Genomic DNA, 19,511 nt, shown 5'->3' on the forward strand with positions numbered 1-19,511 from the left:
TTAAATTAATAACTTTATGAAAGGGATGATTTTATCTAAACTCACCTAGCACCTCCACTGTAACGGAATGGCTGGCTGACCCAAGGCGATTTGAGGCTGTGACTGTGTATGTTCCCTTTTCCCGCCTTGTAGTAGCTGGGATAGTGAGTTTGGTGTGTTCTGTGACTCTGTTAATCTCTTTGGTTTCAAACAGGACTCTCTCAGTGGGCTTTTCAATAACAACATCATCTTTCAGCCATTCTACCTTTGGCATTGGGAGACCTGTGATTTCAGCAGGAATCTCAATTGGCTCATTCTTCCTCACTCTAATCAAGTGATCTTTGAAGTGCTTCATCATGTGCAAACTTGGAGCAACTGTTAAATAAATAAAAAAATAAATAAATATTATAGAGAGTAGATAAATGTCTGTCTTGTTTTGGAAGAGTAGATAACCCATGACCAGACAAACCTTCATCATCCTGAATCACAACAGTCACGAGTATAGAAGGATCACTTTCACCCATGCTATTAACAGCCTTTGCACGGAACTCATACATGTGCAGCTCATCCAGATTCTCCACAGTCAGTGTCAGATCAGGGCACAAGTCTTTGGAGACAGGCTGGAAAGCAGGCTGATCTTGACGTCTCTTTTCAATGATATAGCCAAGAATTGGACTACCACCATCATTGCGAGGTGGTTTCCATGTAAGGGTAAGGGTTGTCTTAGTTCTTTCTGTGTAGCGGAACTTCTCAGGAGAGGTTGGTGGACCTGATATTAAATAAAAGCACATTTAACTATTGCAGTTTTCTTGTTTCAGGAATTACATTTTGATCTGTGTAAAAAAAAAAGTCACATTACCTTGTGGATCAACTGCACGAATAGGTCCAAGATCAACTGGTGGGCCACAACCGTATTTGTTCATGGCCACAACTCGGAAGATGTACTCCTGTCCTTCAATAATACCTACAATTTCACATTTGGATGCGACTGTTTCAATGGGCTGTCTCCATGTGTGCATCTTTGGCTCTCGTCTTTCAACAATGAAGCCAGTCAAATCACTGCCACCGTCATCGTCGGGATCAGACCAGTTCAGAATCATTAACTTTCTGGTTACTATTACAGGCTTGAGGTCAAGTACAGGCCCAGGAACATCTGAATAAACATTTTTAAAAGTAAAGCTTTGTTATGTAATGTTATCATTACAAACCAATATAAATTGGCCAAACACTGGAGAGTTGGGTAGTTAAGAGTTCAAAAGAATATAATACCAGTTCTTACCCACAACTTCAACCCTGGTCCATGCATACTTGATAGCACTTGGGTTTGCTGCAGAGATCTGATATCTACCACTGTCACTTCTTTTTGAGGTCTTGATGATGAAAGTGCTGTCCTGTCCTACTTCTTCAATTTCCGCACGCGCTTTGTCAGGAGCTGCATCATCCTTTGTCCAGGTAATTGATGGTTTTGGTTTACCTGTTACATGTGCAGGGATCCTCAGCAACTCTCCAGATCTTACAACAAGACCTTGCTTCACAGAGATATCAAGTTCAATTACAGGCATCTCTGTTTGGGGAAATTAACAGAGTCATAAACTCAACCTTCAAATCTCACCTCATAATGTCTCTCATGTTTTTCACATTAAACACTTGTTTATGATTTTATACCTGCTGGATTCCTGACAATGGCAGCATCTGTCATACCAGGAGCACCTTCACCAACACAGTTGACCGCCGCCACACGGACAATGTACTTAGCTCCTTCTCTGACACCATATACAGTAAACGTGCGGTTCTTCCATGGTCTCTCTGTGGCCCGTGACCAGTCCTTAGTTCCAGCAATTACCTTGTCAACCTGATAACCAAATATTTCTGCACCACCATTGTCTGCTGGAGGATCCCATTCAACTGTTATTGAATGGTCTGTGGTGTCAACAACACGTGGAATTGGTGGACCCGGTGGCGCTAAAAAAAAAACAAAAAAAACCAATGAATTTAGTTTTATACAAAAAACAGTTGCAAGTAATTATGATGTAAAGGCAGTGCTTTTAATATGTAACACAGTAACGTGATGTCAACTTACAGATAGGAGCCTGGGCTGTTTTTGGCTCTGATGGTGGACTGAACTTTCCACATCCAGCTACATTTTCTGCACAGACCCTGAAAATGTATGTCAATCCTTCCAAAAGCCCTTCAACTTTTACTTCCAGTGCATCAATGATGTTGCGATTAACTCGTACCCAGTGTGTACTGTTAATTTCTCGTTTTTCTACCCAGTATCCTTGGATGGGGCTCCCATTGTCATTTGGTTCATTCCAAGTAACAACCATGCTGTTAGCTGTAATGTCCATAATTTCAGGTTTCTCAGGTGCCTCTGGGGGATCTAAAATATGGAAAATGTCAAATATCAACCTACAACCTTAAAAGAGAATGACAAAAGATCAAGAATGACAAAAAAAAGTAATGAAAAATTAAAATAATGTTACCAAATGGATTCTTGGCAATGACAGGTTTTGAGATAGCTGGTTTTCCAGGACCAAATCTGTTCTCAGCAGTAACTCTGAAAATATACTCCTTTCTTTCAATCAGTTTTGTCACTGGGTACTTGCAACCTCTGAGAGTTGATGTCACAGTGACCCATCCAGCATCAGCCTTGGTATTATCTTTTTTCTCCAGTACATAATTTAAGACCTCACTGCCACCATCATCTAGAGGAGGTTCCCACTTGCAGAGGACAGAATCCTTCCTGACCTCCTCAAATCTGAAGTTGACTGGAGGTCCAGGAATATCTGGAATATAGAAACAAAAACACATGAGCTTCTCCCCCAGTACATTAACAAGATTAAAATAATCTAATATAATTCAGTCAAAAATGATATAGAAATCACATGAATTTCATTTACCAAGAACATTAACTTCACAGGTGGCAGAGGCAATACCATGATCATTCTCCACCTTAATGGTGAAAACACCATGATCGCCTCTGATAACATCTTTCACAAGAATGCAGGATTCACCCTTCCTTGAGTTATCAATTGTAAGACGCTCGTTCAGAGATGGGTGGTATTCCTCTTCTGGTTCCTCTTCCTCCTTTTCTTTCTCCTTCTTCTCTTCCTCCTTCTTGTCTGGCTCTTCCTTTGTCTTCTCCTCCTTTTTCTCCTTGTCTTCTATTTTTTCTTCCTCTGCCTTCTTTTCCTTCTTTTTAATGGGCTTTTCTGGCCTCTTCTTCAGTGCCTCTGGTCTGATGGTTGAATTGTTCCTCGTCCATGTTATTTCCGGGTAAGGAAAACCAGAAATGTAGGCGGTCAGTTGGATCTCCTCACCTCTCTTGACATTTAAGCCTGATTGCAAACTGCCACTGAGGAACACTTTGGGACGATCTGAAATTGAGAATAATTAAATGAAACAAACTGTTATATTGAAAGTATAGGTGACAAATTATTGGAGTATAAAACTAGACCATTTCTTGTCCATACCAACTGCATCAGTAGCTTTGACCAGAGGAGTATTACGAGAAGGCTCGCTAATTCCTGCTGCATTCTCTGCACGCACACGGAACTGATACTCTTTTCCTGGCTTCAAGCCCTTCACCGTATAGGACAATACTGGCACAAGGAAGTCATTGCATCTCTCAAATGTATCTTGACCTTTCATCTTCTTCTCTAAAATGTAACCCATTATCTTGCATCCACCATCATACATGGGTGGCTTCCAAGTAAGGGTCACAGATTCAGAAGTAGGGTTGTGAGTCTCAACATCAACAGGTGGATCAGGTGGATCTGTATATATAGGACAAAACAGAAGGTAAGCAATTATGTTGGCATATTGAGAATTTTGAAATAAATCTTCCCTGAAATTACTCACACTTCTGATCCTCAGCAATTACGGGATTGCGAAGCTCAATAAACTCGCCACCTCCGATTTTATTCACTGCTTGGACACGGAAATAGTACTCTCCATTTTGGATGAGGTCCTTGACAGGCCAGCTTAATTTGTTCTCACCAGACATGATATTGACATACGTTCTCCTGCCTGCTTCTCTGCGCTGCAGCACATAGTGCAAGACTGGACTGCCACCATCATAGTCTGGAGGTTCCCATGTCACTTTGCAGGAGTTCTTGGTGATATCGCTAGCAGCAATTTCCTTGCATGGCCCAGGAAGACCTAGGTGCAAAAATAAATATCATGATGAAAAATCTATACCTCATAAAAATCAAAGTAGTGCTTATGTATGACAGCGGTGTCTATTTTCTGGAATATCTATGTAATAATGCTGTCCGTCTACAATGGACTGGGTAATCATACCAATAACTTTAACATTAATTGTCCCGCTGATTGCTCCAAGGCTGTTCTCCAGCGTAACTTTGTATTGGCCAGCATCAGCATGCAGGCAGCCTGGAATTTCCAGGTGGCAGGAAGTGTAATCCGATCTGAATGAAATTCTCTCGTCAGCCTTCATCTCCTTGCCATCTTTGTGCCATGTAATCCTAGGTGATGGAACAGCCTTAAATGGAATTGGGAGGTGCATCTTCTCACCCTCTACAACAACAACGTCCTTGGTCTGGAACTCAATAGTAGGGTTGCCTACAAGGATTGTCAGGAACCAAACAATTAACTCCCCATTCAGTAGGGTCAAATGAAGTTGTTACAGTAATGACAATCATGTAGAATTAATCAAAACATGAAAAGGATTCAGCTTACAGTCAGAGTCTTTAGCATATACACTCTCAGAGATGTCAGAGGGCTCACTAACACCAACAGAATTGACAGCACGGACTCTGAAAATGTACTGCTTCTCAGGAACAATGCCTTCCTCCTCCCCAGCCCTGTATTTCAGCTCTTTAACTGGACGAGAGTTAACTCTCATCCACTTTTCTGTTCCAGCCTCACAGAGCTCAATGTGGTATCCAGTGACTGGACTTCCTCCATTTCTTTCTGGAGCTTTCCATGCAATAGAGATATGGTCCCTAGCTGCCTCGGTGACATGGAGATCCTGAGGAGGAGATGGTGGACCTGGAAAAACACAAAATATACTTTTGATCCGAATATGACATGCATCTTGATTTGGTATATGTAATTCACTTATTGCAGATTCTACAGAAATTTGATATAATATCTTTTTCAACATACCTGTTGGGTCCTCAATTACCACAATGTCTGTAGGTTCACTTGGGTGACCAACCCCAGCCTCATTCTCAGCAAGGACCTGGAACTGTACCTCAGTTCCTTCAATGACATCAGTGACCCGGTACTTGCAGTCAGGGCCTGACGTCTTTGCAGATTTCACCCAGCGAGTTCCAAGTTTCTCTTTCTTCTCAATAACATACCTAAAAGTTTTAATATATACAGAGTTCAGTGGCACAGTAGGAGTCCCATGATGAACACAAATCTACTCAAGGAATTTTTTTTAGCTTTTGCGTACCGCAAGATAGGTCTGCCACCATCATTCTTAGGTGCTTCCCATTTAAGATCAACATGCGTCTTTGACACGTCTGTGACTGTCAGAGCATAAGGAGGTCCAGGTGTAGCTAGAAGAGTTGAATGGTTAAATAATATCAGTAGACATCAAACCCATTAGCTTTTATTTGAAGAACGTAAAATAAAGATTGCCAAGGCTTTTGGGCTTACTGAACGTGTCTTTTGCCAGAACGGAGTCTACAATTTCACAGTATTCACTCGGTCCAACAGCATTCTCAGCTGCCACACGGAATACATAGAGAGAGCCATCGTTCAGTGGCGTGACAGTACATTTCAGCTCCTTCACTGTGGTATCCACAACCTGCCAGCCTTTGCGTCTCACATCTCTCTTTTCCACAATATAGTTGGTAATTGGAGAACCACCATCTCTCTCTGGGGCTGTCCACTTGAGTTCAGCATTGTTACGGGAAATACTAACCACCTCGAGCCATCTTGGTGGTGATGGAGGATCTGATAAGAAAGAAAAAAGTGTTTGTAGAAACTGGCAGTAAAAAGTACAAACTGAAAATAAACAATGAATAAATATTTATTATTATTATTAGGGTCTGAGCACCGGTGGTGCAAGGCATGGCCCTATTGTTTTCCTAAGGATTCTTGTATTATTTTTTTTTTCTTCAAGACTTGGCCATTTTTGAGGTGGCTCCCATGGGCGAAAACTTATGAAATTTGGTACACACATCAGTCCTGGCCACTGCTACTCAGGGATAGAGGCTTGGCCCCAGAAGTATCCGGGGGATTCCATAGCACCCCCACATGTCATTGAGACTTTCGCACGGTACGTAGTTTCACCAATCCGTGTCAAATTTGGTAGGGGTGTGGGGTGCCCCAAAATGAACAAAATTGTAACATACATTATATTAGCCATACTCAACAGGAAGTAAGTTATTTTGTGCATTTTGACACATTACATTTTGACATTCTCCTCCTAGGCAGTTTGTTGGATTCATGCCAGATTTGGTATGCTGGAGGTGCTCGGGCCCTTCATCATTGCTTGCGGCCATATTTATTATTATGATTAAATTGTTTGTTTGTTTGGATAGCCACATAGAGCACCTTGTTATAGCCAAAGTGAGCATACATTAAAAATCCATTAAAATATGTATTTATTTATAGTGCTGTATCTGGGGGCAGGTCCAAGTCTCCAGGGGAAGATTACAGTAGTGGTTTTCCATTGCCTTCTACTGGATTATTTATACAAGTTTTCTCCTCTCAACCATTCACACATGTTCACACTTATGGAAATTTAGAGTAGCTAGTTAACCTAATCGCATGTCTTTGGACAGTGGAAACCAGTGCAAACTCACAGACACGGGGAGAACATGCAAACACCATACAGAAGGGCCCCTGTCAGCCACTGGGCTCAAACCTTCTTGCTGTGAGGCAACAGTGCTAACCACTGCACCACTGTGCCGTCTCCATTAAAATTAATACAATAAAAATAAAAAGTCTCAATACAAATGCAAACAATACCAAGAAAAAGTCTCATAAAAGTATAATCCAAATATTACAAACACATTATTAAACAAACAAACAAAAAAAAATCATAAACCACTTACTGAGTCTCTCTTTGCAAAGAACGGGATTGCTAGGTTCACTTGGTTCACTCTCGCCTGCTGCATTGACAGCTCGGACACGGAAGGAGTATTCCTGCTTCTCCATTAATCCCTTCAGAAAATATTCAACAGAAGGTATACCATCTGCCACACGAACCCAGTCCTCAGTGCCACTCTTCAGAAGCTCAATAACATAGGACTCAATCTTCGCACCACCATCATGCTCAGGCTTTGTCCATTGCAAGAAAGCAGATGTCTTTGCAACATCCTTAACAGTTGGCTTGCCAGGAGGCCATGGGGGATCTAAAATGACATACATGTTTCAGCCTTCTTCCCCACACATCCACACTCTATGGCCACATGTTTATGGAAACCTGAACATCACACCCATATTTTTGAACATCACATTCCAGGTATACAGTAGTTCCAGATATACAGTTAGGTCCATAAATATTTGGACAGAGACAACATTTTTCTAATTTTGGTTCTGTACATTACCACAATGAATTTTGAACAAAATAATTCAGATGTAGTTGAAGTTCAGACTTTCAGCTTTAATTCAGTGGGTTGAACAAAATGATTGCATAAAAATGTGAGGAACTAAAGCATTTTTTAAACACAATCCCTTCATTTCAGGGGCTCAAAAGTAATTGGACAAATTAAATAATTGTAAATAAAATGTTCATTTCTAATACTTGGTTGAAAACCCTTTGTTGGCAATGACTGCCTGAAGTCTTGAACTCATGGACATCACCAGACGCTGTGTTTCCTCCTTTTTAATGCTCTGCCAGGCCTTTACTGCAGCGGTTTTCAGTTGCTGTTTGTTTGTGGGCCTTTCTGTCTGAAGTTTAGTCTTTAACAAGTGAAATGCTGCTCAATTGGGTTGAGATCAGGTGACTGACTTGGCCATTCAAGAATATTCTACTTCTTTGCTTTAATAAACTCCTGGGTTGCTTTGGCTTTATGTTCTGGGTCATTGTCCATCTGTATTATGAAACACCGACCAATCAGTTTGGCTGCATTTGGCTGCATTTGAGCACACAGTATGTCTCTGAATACCTCAGAATTCATCCGGCTGCTTCTGTCCTGTGTCACATCATCAATAAACACTAGTGACCCAGTGCCACTGGCAGCCATGCATGCCCAAAGCCATCACACTGCCTCCGCCGTGTTTTACAGATGATGTGGTATGCTTTGGATCATGAGCTGTACCACGCCTTCGCCATACTTTTTTCTTTCCATCATTCTGGTAGAGGTTGATCTTGGTTTCATCTGTCCAAAGAATGTTCTTCCAGAACTGTGCTGGCTTTTTTAGATGTTTTTTAGCAAAGTCCAATCTAGCCTTTTTATTCTTGAGGCTTATGAGTGGCTTGCACCGTGCAGTGAACCCTCTGTATTTACTTTCATGCAGTCTTCTCTTTATGGTAGATTTGGATATTGATATGCCTACTTCCTGGAGAGTGTTGTTCATTTGGTTGGCTGTTGTGAAGGGGTTTCTCTTCACCATGGAAATTATTCTGTGATCATCCACCACTGTTGTCTTCTGTGGGCATCCAGGTCTTTTTGCATTGATGAGTTCACCAGTGCTTTCTTTCTTTCTCAGGATGTACCAAACTGTAGATTTTGCCACTCCTAATATTGTAGCAATTTCTCGGATGGGTTTTTTCTGTTTTCGCAGCTTAAGGATGGCTTGTTTCACCTGCATGGAGAGCTCCTTTGACCGCATGTTTTCTTCAAAGCAAAATCTTCCAAATGCAAGCACCACACCTCAAATCAACTCCAGGCCTTTTATCTGCTTAATTGAGAATGACATAATGAAGGAATTGCCCACACCTGCCCATGAAATAGCCTTTGAGTCAATTGTCCAATTACTTTTGGTCCCTTTAAAAACAGGGTGGCACATGTTAAGGAGCTGAAACTCCTAAACCCTTCATCCAGTTTTAATGTGGATAGCCTCAAATGAAAGCTGAAAGTCTGGACTTTTTGTCCATGTCCATTATATAACTATAACTTGAATATGTTTCAGTAAACAGGTAAAAAAAACAAAATTTGTGTCAGTGTCCAAATATATATGGACCTAACTGTAATAACCTCCACTCTTTAGGGAAGGCTTTCCCAAAGGTTTTGAATTATGGCTGTGGGGATTTGTGCTCAGTCATTCAGCCCCAACAGCATTACAGAGGTCAGGCACTGATGTTGGGCGAGAAGACCTGGGGCAGAGTAGGTGTTCTAGTCCATCGCAAAGGTGTTCAACTTGAGTTCTTTCATTTCAAACTTGGCAAACCATGTCTTCATGGACCTTGCTTTGTGCACAGGGGAACAGTCTTTCTGGAACAGGTTCTGGCCCCTTAGTTTCAGTGAAGAGAAATTGTAATGATACAGCATACAGAGACATCCTATACAATTTTGTACTTTCAATTTTGTAGCAACAGTTTGGGGAAGGCCAACATATGGGTGTGATGTTCAAGTGTCCAAAACCTTTATCCATATAGTGTGTGTATAGTATACAGTGTTTATAGTATACTTTGTGGTACAAAGAATTGAAAAAGCTCAACCATAAAAATGCTGTAGTTTACCGATAGGATCCTTGATCATGATTTGGTCAGTCTCTTTGCTTGGCTTGCCTGGTCCAGCAAGATTTTCAGCCAAGATACGGAACTTACATTTCTTTCTTGTGGGCAATCCTTTTGCCCTAAATTCACCCAAAAAAGTATAAAATATGAAAGCTGTAGATTTTGCTGTAAACCTGTTACCATGTCTTAATTTTGTGTATTCTAAATTCTTACCTGAAGTTCGTGTCCATGACTGGTATTTTATTGCATCTTATCCACTTATCAGCTTCTGGATCAAATCTCTCAACCCAGTAGCCAGTGATAGGACTTCCTCCATCTTCATCAGGTTCATACCAGGTCAGAGTTACAGCATCCTTAGCAATATCTGATGCCTCCAGTTTGTATGGAGGTCCAGGTGGATCTAGTTAAAACATTAGTAACATATATTCATTATTATATATTTGGTGTGGGAAGCAATGATATTTTTAATACCTGTGAAGATTAATTTAACATACCAAAGGAATATCTGGCAATAATTGGAGCATGTTCAGCTGGTGGACCAATGCCAAATTGATTCTCAGCATAGACTCTAAAGATATATTCTTTGAAAGTCACAAGTTTGGTGGCTTTGTAGTTGGTCTGCTTCACAGTTGAAGACAGCTTGTACCAGATTTCACTGTCTACAGCCCTTCTTTCAACAATGTAGTTTGTCACCTTTGAGCCACCATCATCTCTGGGTGGATTCCAGGCCAGTAAACAGGATTCACTGGTGATTTCAGAGATATCGAAGGCGGCTGGAGGGCCAGGTTTATCTATATAAACGGAAATGAGTATGTTATATACACAATAGGTTATTTTTCTTTTAGAAGAAATATATACTTTTAGAAGAGACCCTTACTCATGAGAACTGGCTGTTACGCTTTACACTTTTATAAGTTGCATTAGAAACCTATTAGGGCTTATGCTATATGGAATAAATTACAGTACCTAGAATGTTGACATCAACGGTTGCAGTTGCACGGCCACTGCTGTTAACGGCTTCAATAATGTATGTTGCTGAGTCATCCCTTTTTGTCTTAGCAATTGACACTGTGGAGTGACCAGGCTTGGTATCAATAGATATTCTGTCATCTTCCTTAAGGATAAGATCAGCCTTAGTCCATTTGACTTTAGGTTCTGGTTTGCCTGTGATGTCAGCAGGAAGTTCGATCTTTGTGCCAGCCTTTGCAGTTAAGCCTGCCAGGAGTTTCGCATCCAAGTGAATTTCTGGTGGCTCTGTAACAAATGGTAAGGGAGGGTAAAGACACTGGTGATCTTACACATTAATATAAGATACAGAGATGATAAAAAAAGAAAAGTCGTTCTTTTATCGTACCTTTAGGATCAACAGCCAGGATCTCATCAGTTGCCTTACAAGGTCTACCTGAACCCAGTCTGTTCAAGGCCCTCACACGATAAGCATACCACTGTCCCTCGATCAGACCAGTAACCTCAAGCCTAGGGCAGAATAAAAGTGATTGTAAGGACAACATTTTGTGTTAATTTATCAAAACAACAAGTCAGATTCCCTATTTTTTGTCAGTTTCCCTATTTTTTGTTCACTTACTTGAGATCAGGTATTGGGTCTCCACATGGCTCCCACCTGTCAGTGCCACGTTGGCATTTGTCAACAGTATAGCCTTTTATTGGAGCACCGCCATCCCATTTTGGCGGTTCCCAAGAAAGGAATATTTTGCTGGCAGATTTGTCTCTCCATTTAAGATTCTCTGGTGGATCTGGAACAGCTATTAAAAAAAAAAGTAAGAATTTGTTGTGCTTGCTGCAAGTCTATTTGGCTATTGTTATTTTCTCATGTTCACTTACTGGCTGGTGAAGATACATTTACAGGGTCGTCAGTGTATGCAGGCTCTCCAAGGCCACATTTGTTGCAAGCAATGACTCTAAACAAGTACTCCTTGCCCTCAATCACATCCGTGACAGTGTATTCTTGGTCTTGCACACCACTAATGACCTAAAGTTTAAATTTGAAATAAAATAAAAATTAGTACTGCTGAAAAGTATAATTTAGCATCAAAAGTCAAAGTCCTTCCCGTGCCAGGACCTGATGTTCCCAGGCAGTCTCCTGTCCCAGTACTAACTAGGCCCTTAAGGTGCATTGGGCGGTACCAATCTCCACTTCTATAGCCCTCGGCCTCTCACCTAAACAGCTAGGGTTACAGTGAGGGGCTAGTCCTCTGATAACCACGAAAGTTTGACTCCCCACTTACATCTGTATTGCAGCGTGCCTTGCCAGACAGCAGTAGATACCATTTTTATGATGGTCTTTGGTATGACCCAACCGCGAGTAGAACTCGCCATCTCCCGATCAAGAGGTGGACACGCTAACCACTAGGCCAGCTCACGGTATAACTTAGCATTGGACAACTTAAAAGTTTGTGAATTTAGTGTAAGTTGAATACCTTGATCCATGTCTTTCTGGACACATCACGCTTTTCAACCTGGTAGCCAGTCAGTGGACTACCTCCATCATGGTCTGGTGCTTCCCACATAAGATGCACATGTTTCCTGGTTACTTCTGCAACCTTGAAGTCCTTGGGTGCACTTGGACATGCTGCAACAATAGAGGTAAACATTAAGTTTTATACTTGAGAAAAGAAAACCAAAGTGATGATTCTAACACAATGTATGGAACATACCTATGACATTGACATCAATTTCTCCAGAGACACTGCTTACATCATTCTCCAACGTAAGAGAATATATGCCTTTATCAGGCCGCACACTTGGAGTAATGACTAACTCTGTATGTGTGCTCTTTGTGACCATGGACACTCGGTCACCAGCAGTGAGTTCCTTGTCACCAAAGGTCCACTTAGCAGTGGGTGTCGGATATCCAGTAATGGGAACACGAATAGAAAGAGGCTGAGGAACGATGACCTCCAGGCCATCCTTAAAGGCACTCAAGTCCAGTGTAGGTGCAACTAAATTAATAGGAATAAACAGCATAATTTATTATACTCTACTGTAAAAACAATACAATAGATATGTGAAATGGTTCAATACTTACAGTGTGGGTCATCTGCCACCACAGGCCCAACAATATTAGATGGGTCAGACTGACCAGCTGCATTCTCAGCAATGACTCTGTACTTATATTTCTTTCCAAATTTAAGACCAGACATCTGAGAAACATTAAAAAAACGAGACCGTCAGTGACGGTGTAGCTCACTCCGGCCCCATCTAGTCCAGAAGGAACGATCTAAAGTGGGCCACCTTGCACAATAAATGTTGCAAGCTATAGACAAGCTATATATAGAAGCGATATCCACCCCAGGAATACTGACCTATTTGCCAGAAAGAATCCAAACGGCGAGGAATTAACCAAGAAGAAGCGATTTTTGTCGAACGGCTCATTAAGGCTTAATTAGTCCATAACTTCATTAATAATTGTAATGAAGCAAATCTGGGTAGAAGTTATATGCACCCTAGGTACCCCTACCTTCATGCCAGAAATAATCAAAATCGGTGAAGAATTGACGGAGAAGAAGTAATTTGTGTGGAAACTGCTTGTTAGGGCTTAATTACTCCGTATCTTCATTATTAATTGCAATTATACAAATTTGGGCAGAAGCTATATGCACCCCAGGCAGACCTACCTTCTTGCCAAAAAGAATCAAAATGGGTGAAGAACTGAGAGAGAAGAAGCGATTTTTGTGAAATGTGGACGACGCCGGACGGACAACAGACAACACATGATGGGATAAACTCATCACCTGTCGGCTGAATGAGCTCATAATAATAATAATAGAAACAAATATCACGACAACCATGTAAAAACTGTGGGAAATCAATCTTTACCCTGTATGAGAGGTCCTGGCAAAGCCTGGCATTACATCTCATCCACTTGTCTGAGTCTTCCTCGCATCGCTCAATAATATATCCAGTGATCGGGCTGCCTCCGTTTCTAAGAGGAGTTTCCCATGTCAGCAAACAGGCATCCTTGGTCTGTTCAGAGTGTGTCAGATTCAGGGGTGGGCTTGGTCTCTCTGAAAAAGTCCAACAAATACAAAATTATAAAATAATTTTGAAAAAAAAAATATATATATATATATTCTCCTTGACTGATTCAAAGGTAGAAGTAAGTAGAGATTTTTAGGAAAGAATAACTGCTAACCTATTGGGTCCATGATTTTAACTGGGTTAGTGGCAGCACTTGGCTTGCCTGGACCAGCCTTGTTCTCTGCTCTTATACGGAAAATGTATTCCTTGTTTTCAATAACATCATTGATTATAGCTGAACGATCTTGTGCTTTAGTCACCAGGACTGGAGCCCATTTGACAGATGTTCTATCACGGAGTTCAATTATGTAGGATGTGATTTCAGATCCACCGTCAAACAGAGGTGGTTCCCAGGAGACTGTGGCACCAAACTTGTTTACATTTCCAACAGTGACATTTTGAGGTGCGTCAGGAACATCTGGAATATGGGTAATTGAAAGACACATAAAAAATGGTTGAATCTCTGTACATTTAGCATGCACAGTTAAGACAATGGCCAAAAAAAACCAATAAATTATGGCTTACCAAACTTATTCTTAGCTTGCACTGCTTCATCTGTTTCAACATTCGGACCACTTCCAACTCTGTTGCGTGCGCAAACACGGAAAAAGTACTTGGAGTCTCTCTGTAGCCCAGTGACAGTGTACTCTGTAGTATCAGCAGAGTCAGTGGCCAGAGTCCAGGTTTTGCGATTCACTTCACGTCTCTCCACTACATAGGCTACGATCTTGCTGCCACCATCACTCTCAGGCTCATCCCATGCAATGCTAACCTCTCCATCAGCAGTGTCAACCACATGCAGGTTCTTCACAGGGCCTGGAACATCTGCAGAGAGAGGGTGTATTATTTAGTCAACCACAAATCTCTTGATGAAAGATAAATTAAGATTGTTCAGTCTATGTTTGCAAATTGTCTTGATTTTGCATTTATTCTGAATGGAGGGTATCGATTATTTTAACAATAATCAAGTTTCATCGATGAGATGACTTAAATACTGACCTCGGCTCAGAGGCCTCGGTCAGTATTTTCAAGACCTTGGTCACGGTATTTCACAATATGGACCTCCCAGCTGGTAAATAATATATAAGGGCGGCGCGGTGGTGTCATGGTTAGCGCTGTTGCCTCACAGCAAGAAGATCCTGGGTTCAAGCCCAGCGGCCAACGAGGGCCTTTCTGTGCGGAGTTTGCATGTTCTCCCCATGTCTGTGTGGGTTTCCTCCAGGTGCTCCGGTTTCCCCCACAGTCCAAAGACATGCAGGTTAGGTTAACTGGTGACTCTAAATTGACCGTAGGTGTGAATGTGAGTGTGAATGGTTGTTTGTGTATATGTGTCGGCCCTGCAATAACCTAGTGACTTGTCCAGGGTGTACCCCGCCTCTTGCCCATAGTCAGCTGGGATAGGCTCCAGCTTGCCTACGACCCTGTAGAACAGGATAAGCAGCTGCAGATAATGGATGGATGTGTGTATATGCGTATATAAAATGTCATTCAGATCCGCTATGTATTTCGTCTGAAAAATGCAAGTTTTTCAACACGAGAAGATAAACTTCATATCTTCAAGCCAACGCATGATTTTCTTTTGATTATATCGACACATTCACAAACAAAAAGTCCCTAAATTTATCAAAACAATTAATCGATTTCCTCATGAGTGACATATTGAAAAATATATGTCACTCAGTGTCCTGGATATAGTTCATATAAGTAATATGAGTGGCATGTGTCTGTATACAGGTATATATATATCTGTGTGTGTTTAAAATATAATCTTATAGGAAAAACATCAAGTGTAACAAAAAAAAAAACAAACTCAATTACAAACTCACCAATAACTTTCAGATTAATGAAAGCCTCTCCCTGTCCATGCTTGTTCTTGATAACGATCTTGTAACGGCCCTCATCTGATTTCATGGGGTCCTTTAGCCGGTACTCTGCTTTGTCCGGACTAGTATGAAGATTTTCTTTAGGTAGGCTAATGTTGTCAAAGAACCATTCCGCCTCAGCACGTGGGTAGGCATTATAGGGAACTGACATGACAAATGGTTTTCCAGCATCTGTCACCAGGTCCTGGTCCGTCGTCTTAATCTTTGGCGCAGCTGTAAAGGGGTTAATTGAGGTGAAATTATGAGAGATTATGTTGAATAAAATGAATGCAATTCATTTAATCTATATTGATTTGTGAATATGTAATTTTATTAAAATGTAACGGAAGCTACCTGCAAGCTCAAGCTTGGCTTTTGCATCCTTGTCTTTAGCAATGACTCTGTACTCTCCCTGGTCACGAGGTCTAATCTCACAAATTTGAAGTCTGTGAATCTTGCCTTCACTCATCATTTGGTATTTGTCACCCTGGACAATAGTCATATTGTTCCTTAGCCATTTGACTTCAACCCTGTCTTTGTTGAGCTCGACCTCATACACAACATCAGAGCCAGGGGGCTCAAATATATCCATGGGTGGTCTGACGATCTCCACTGGTGTTTCTGGATTAAAACAATAGTAGGATTACATTAGCCATATCATTCATTAATTGTAGGTAAATTAAATAAAATACATTTATTCATTAGGCAGATTTTAGTGCACCTTCAACAAAGAGACGAGCCCTTGATTTTTTGTCATCTACACCACAGGCATATTCACATTCATCATCAACTCTACACTCCTTAATGTGCAGTGTGCAGGTCTTTCCATCACGCTCAAACTGATATCTGAAAAAGTAATTGACAAGGTCATTAGCTCATGAAACACATACACAACCCAATGCTTACACCAGAAGAAGAAGAAGTTGTTCATTACCGTGGCCCCTCTCTGATCTCTCTGCCATCTCTGTACCATTTGATTTCAGCCTTTTCTTTAGAGATTTGGCAGGTAAATTCAGCGTCTTCAAATTCATTAATGGTCTGGTCTTGAAGTTGCGTGATAAAGTCTGTTGGTGCTTCACTGATAATTAACTCAGCAGTTGACTTGTCAGCACCAGCAGTGACACAGTACTCCCCTTCATCTGCCAGACTACAGTCTTTAATGGTCAACGTGTGCTTGTCTTTGTCAACACGATACACAATGCGCTTGCTGAGAGTAATCTCCTGTCCCGCCTTCGTCCACTGTACAGTCACGTTTAGTTTGTTTACTTTGCACGAGAAGCTGATGGTCTTCTTCTCCTGTGTTTCAACATCGTCCAGAGGAACAATGATTTTCAGATCCTCCGCTGTAGACAGAAATATGAGTAACTACCAAAATATAATATAATTTGTTCTATCCACATTCACTGGATATGAGCAATCATGCACTCTGATTGGCTACTCTAGTACTAGGATATCAGCTCATAGACCGTGAGAAGAGGAAAAACAAAATGGCGGAGCGTGTTGCTGAACCAACCGAGGATGAAATAAAAACTCTACTTGAAAACAAAACCCCACAAATTGTTATCAAGTATTTAAAAGAAACAAAAATAGCTAAAAGAATATAGTTTTGTGGGGGTTTTTTTTTGCCCCCCTCCCAATATCTCCTGTTCCACACTCCAGCCCAGTTGGTGGTGGTAATACACCTTTAAGTTGGTTTGCCAACCACCAAAAAAAAAACCTAAAGAAGAAGAAGGAAAAAACAAAAAAGCAAAAAAAATATGGAATAAAAATATTTGATGGTAAGAACATATCTTTTTTATTTTTCAAGAATTATTATTTTTGCATTTTTCACAAGTTGCTCCGGTCATTTCACCGGTTTGTTTACATTCTAAGCGGAAATTATTTTGTTGGACATTTTGTATAAAGTTTTTATTTATCGAATTTGAAAAAAATAAAAATGCTCTGTTTCTCAAAATCCAGTGAATGTGGAGAGAATAAGACAGTTATTCCACTCAATCTCGGTGCTACGCGCCTCGTCGGCTATCAGCTCATGTACGACTCGATTTCGTGGAATAACTGTTAAAGGTACAATATTCATTTATTTAAAAAAAAATAATAAATTGAAATCGAGAGAAAACAAACGGAGTATGCAACAAACCCTGGACAGTGATCGTGGCCGAACTCTTGACACATTCATTGCGTTGATTTGTCAGCGTTACAGTGTAAGCAGCTGCATCTGACATTTCAGCATCTCGAATTCTCAAAGAGTACACATTGTATTTCTGGGTCATGATAAATTTGCTGCTATCAAATATTGTTTCATCGTTCTTCATCCACTTTGCCTTGGCTTCCTCTGTGTTCACCTCACAGTTGAGAACAATCTCTTGTCCTTCACTCGCCTTCATGTCCTTGAGGGGTGTGATAATTCTGAGTTTCTCTGCAGTGAATTGAGAAACAAGTGTAAGCAGAGGTTTTACATCGTATGAGCAGCAATTAAATCAATATGGAGTGAATACACAACAATTCGCACCAAGGACGATCAAATCGGCAGAAGCTCTTATAGCGCCAATGACGGCCACAAAAGGGCCCTCATCACTGAGCTCGCATTTCTTCACGACAAGGACTCGTCTCTTGCCATCAGAAATAATTTCATACTTGTCATCTGTTTGGAGTTCTTGGTCACCCCTGAGCCATGTGACTTCATAAGAGTCTTTGGACACAAAGCACACAAACTCAGCTTTTTCACCTTCCACCACTTCCTGGCTTTGAGGTCTGGAGATGAACTCAGCAGCAAGTTCTAAAGGAACGAAAATTATGTTTTGTCATTTTTTTTTCTGACACAAAAGCACTTTTAAAAAGAGAAGATAAATTCCATAAATGTCAAATCCCTAACCATTGATTGTCAAGTTTCCTGTAGTTTGTGAGGTGGGCAATTTGCAGTGGTACTCTCCAGCATCCTCCATATGAAGGCCCTGGATGATAAGGATTCTCTTTCTGCCATCTGCAATCTGTTCATATCTGCCACCCTCAAATAATTCCTGGTCACCTTTATACCATGTAACCTCTGCACTGGGCTTGGACACCTCACAGATCAGTTTAATACTCTCAGTTTCAGTGCCTTCAACATTAGCCAGGTTCTTTGTGAATCTTGCCTCCTCCTCTGCAATAAGACACACCTTGTTTATGGAGCAGGTTTTGGATGTTAAATACACATAATGAACATGGCGAAGATGAACAAAAACTGACCAATAACAGTAAGCATGCCAGAGGTCCTGGAGGTCCTTGCATCACATTCATATTCAGCTTCATCATCAAACACCGCCTTGCTAATGACGAGAATGCGTTGAACACCTTTGGAAATTATGTCGTATTTCTTTCCTTTCCTGATTTCATTACCATCCTTGAACCAGCGAACCTTTAAAAAGGAATAAAAATGAAATACATGATTAAAATAAACTGCATACATTCACAGCCTTAATTGTAGTCATTTTCATATAATAAATTATTCTCTCCACATTCACTGAATATGAGCAATCGTGCGCTCTGATTGGCTACTCTACTACTAGGATATCAGCTCATATACCATGAGAAGAGAAAAACAAAATGGTGGAGCGTGTTGCTGAACCAACCAAAAACGAAATAAAAACTCTACTCAAAAATAAAACCCCCCAAAATACAAAAAAATAATAAAATATGGAATAAAAGTATTTGATGGTAAGAATGCATCTTTTTTTATTTTTAAATAATTATTATTATTGCATTTTTCACAAATTGCTCCTGCCATTTCGCTGGTTTGTTTACATTCCAGGCGGAAATTATTTTGTCAGACCTTTTGTATAAAGTTTTTATTTATTGAATTTGCAAAAAAATTAAATAAAAATGCTCTGTTTCTCAAACTCCAGTGAATGTGGATAGAATAAAACAGTTATTCCACTCAATCTCATCGTACATGGATTATAGCCGTGATCAGCTCATGTACGACACGATTTTATGGAATAACAACTGTTAATTATGCCATTTAAAAGTGTATACAAAGTAAAGATTTATAAATC

At 40.6% G+C, this 19,511-nt stretch overlaps 1 protein-coding gene across 1 annotated transcript in view; it reads right to left on the reverse strand.

The window, feature by feature from the left end:
• Positions 1–19,511, reverse strand: part of ttn.2 (titin, tandem duplicate 2) — a 268,706-nt gene that overhangs the window by 76,201 nt on the left and 172,994 nt on the right. The window contains exons 120-157 of the mRNA XM_060928918.1: positions 18,706–18,874; positions 18,353–18,619; positions 17,990–18,256; positions 17,618–17,896; positions 16,415–16,823; positions 16,202–16,326; positions 15,835–16,101; positions 15,445–15,714; positions 14,144–14,443; positions 13,734–14,036; positions 13,418–13,605; positions 12,627–12,741; positions 12,256–12,540; positions 12,019–12,170; positions 11,423–11,570; positions 11,166–11,343; positions 10,935–11,056; positions 10,547–10,834; positions 10,075–10,371; positions 9,794–9,980; positions 9,584–9,699; positions 7,011–7,310; positions 5,605–5,904; positions 5,399–5,504; positions 5,107–5,303; positions 4,678–4,989; positions 4,282–4,560; positions 3,841–4,140; positions 3,453–3,755; positions 3,163–3,356; positions 2,880–3,063; positions 2,463–2,765; positions 2,060–2,359; positions 1,645–1,941; positions 1,259–1,543; positions 839–1,132; positions 449–748; positions 46–354 (exon numbers count right to left, since the gene is read on the reverse strand). Of these exons, the coding sequence (XP_060784901.1) occupies positions 46–354; positions 449–748; positions 839–1,132; positions 1,259–1,543; positions 1,645–1,941; positions 2,060–2,359; positions 2,463–2,765; positions 2,880–3,063; positions 3,163–3,356; positions 3,453–3,755; positions 3,841–4,140; positions 4,282–4,560; positions 4,678–4,989; positions 5,107–5,303; positions 5,399–5,504; positions 5,605–5,904; positions 7,011–7,310; positions 9,584–9,699; positions 9,794–9,980; positions 10,075–10,371; positions 10,547–10,834; positions 10,935–11,056; positions 11,166–11,343; positions 11,423–11,570; positions 12,019–12,170; positions 12,256–12,540; positions 12,627–12,741; positions 13,418–13,605; positions 13,734–14,036; positions 14,144–14,443; positions 15,445–15,714; positions 15,835–16,101; positions 16,202–16,326; positions 16,415–16,823; positions 17,618–17,896; positions 17,990–18,256; positions 18,353–18,619; positions 18,706–18,874 (9,295 nt within the window). The remainder of the gene's footprint in view (positions 1–45; positions 355–448; positions 749–838; positions 1,133–1,258; positions 1,544–1,644; positions 1,942–2,059; positions 2,360–2,462; positions 2,766–2,879; positions 3,064–3,162; positions 3,357–3,452; positions 3,756–3,840; positions 4,141–4,281; positions 4,561–4,677; positions 4,990–5,106; positions 5,304–5,398; positions 5,505–5,604; positions 5,905–7,010; positions 7,311–9,583; positions 9,700–9,793; positions 9,981–10,074; positions 10,372–10,546; positions 10,835–10,934; positions 11,057–11,165; positions 11,344–11,422; positions 11,571–12,018; positions 12,171–12,255; positions 12,541–12,626; positions 12,742–13,417; positions 13,606–13,733; positions 14,037–14,143; positions 14,444–15,444; positions 15,715–15,834; positions 16,102–16,201; positions 16,327–16,414; positions 16,824–17,617; positions 17,897–17,989; positions 18,257–18,352; positions 18,620–18,705; positions 18,875–19,511) is intronic.

This window comes from Neoarius graeffei, chromosome 9 (assembly GCF_027579695.1).
Source record: "Neoarius graeffei isolate fNeoGra1 chromosome 9, fNeoGra1.pri, whole genome shotgun sequence".
Classification (NCBI taxonomy): Eukaryota; Metazoa; Chordata; class Actinopteri; order Siluriformes; family Ariidae; genus Neoarius; species Neoarius graeffei.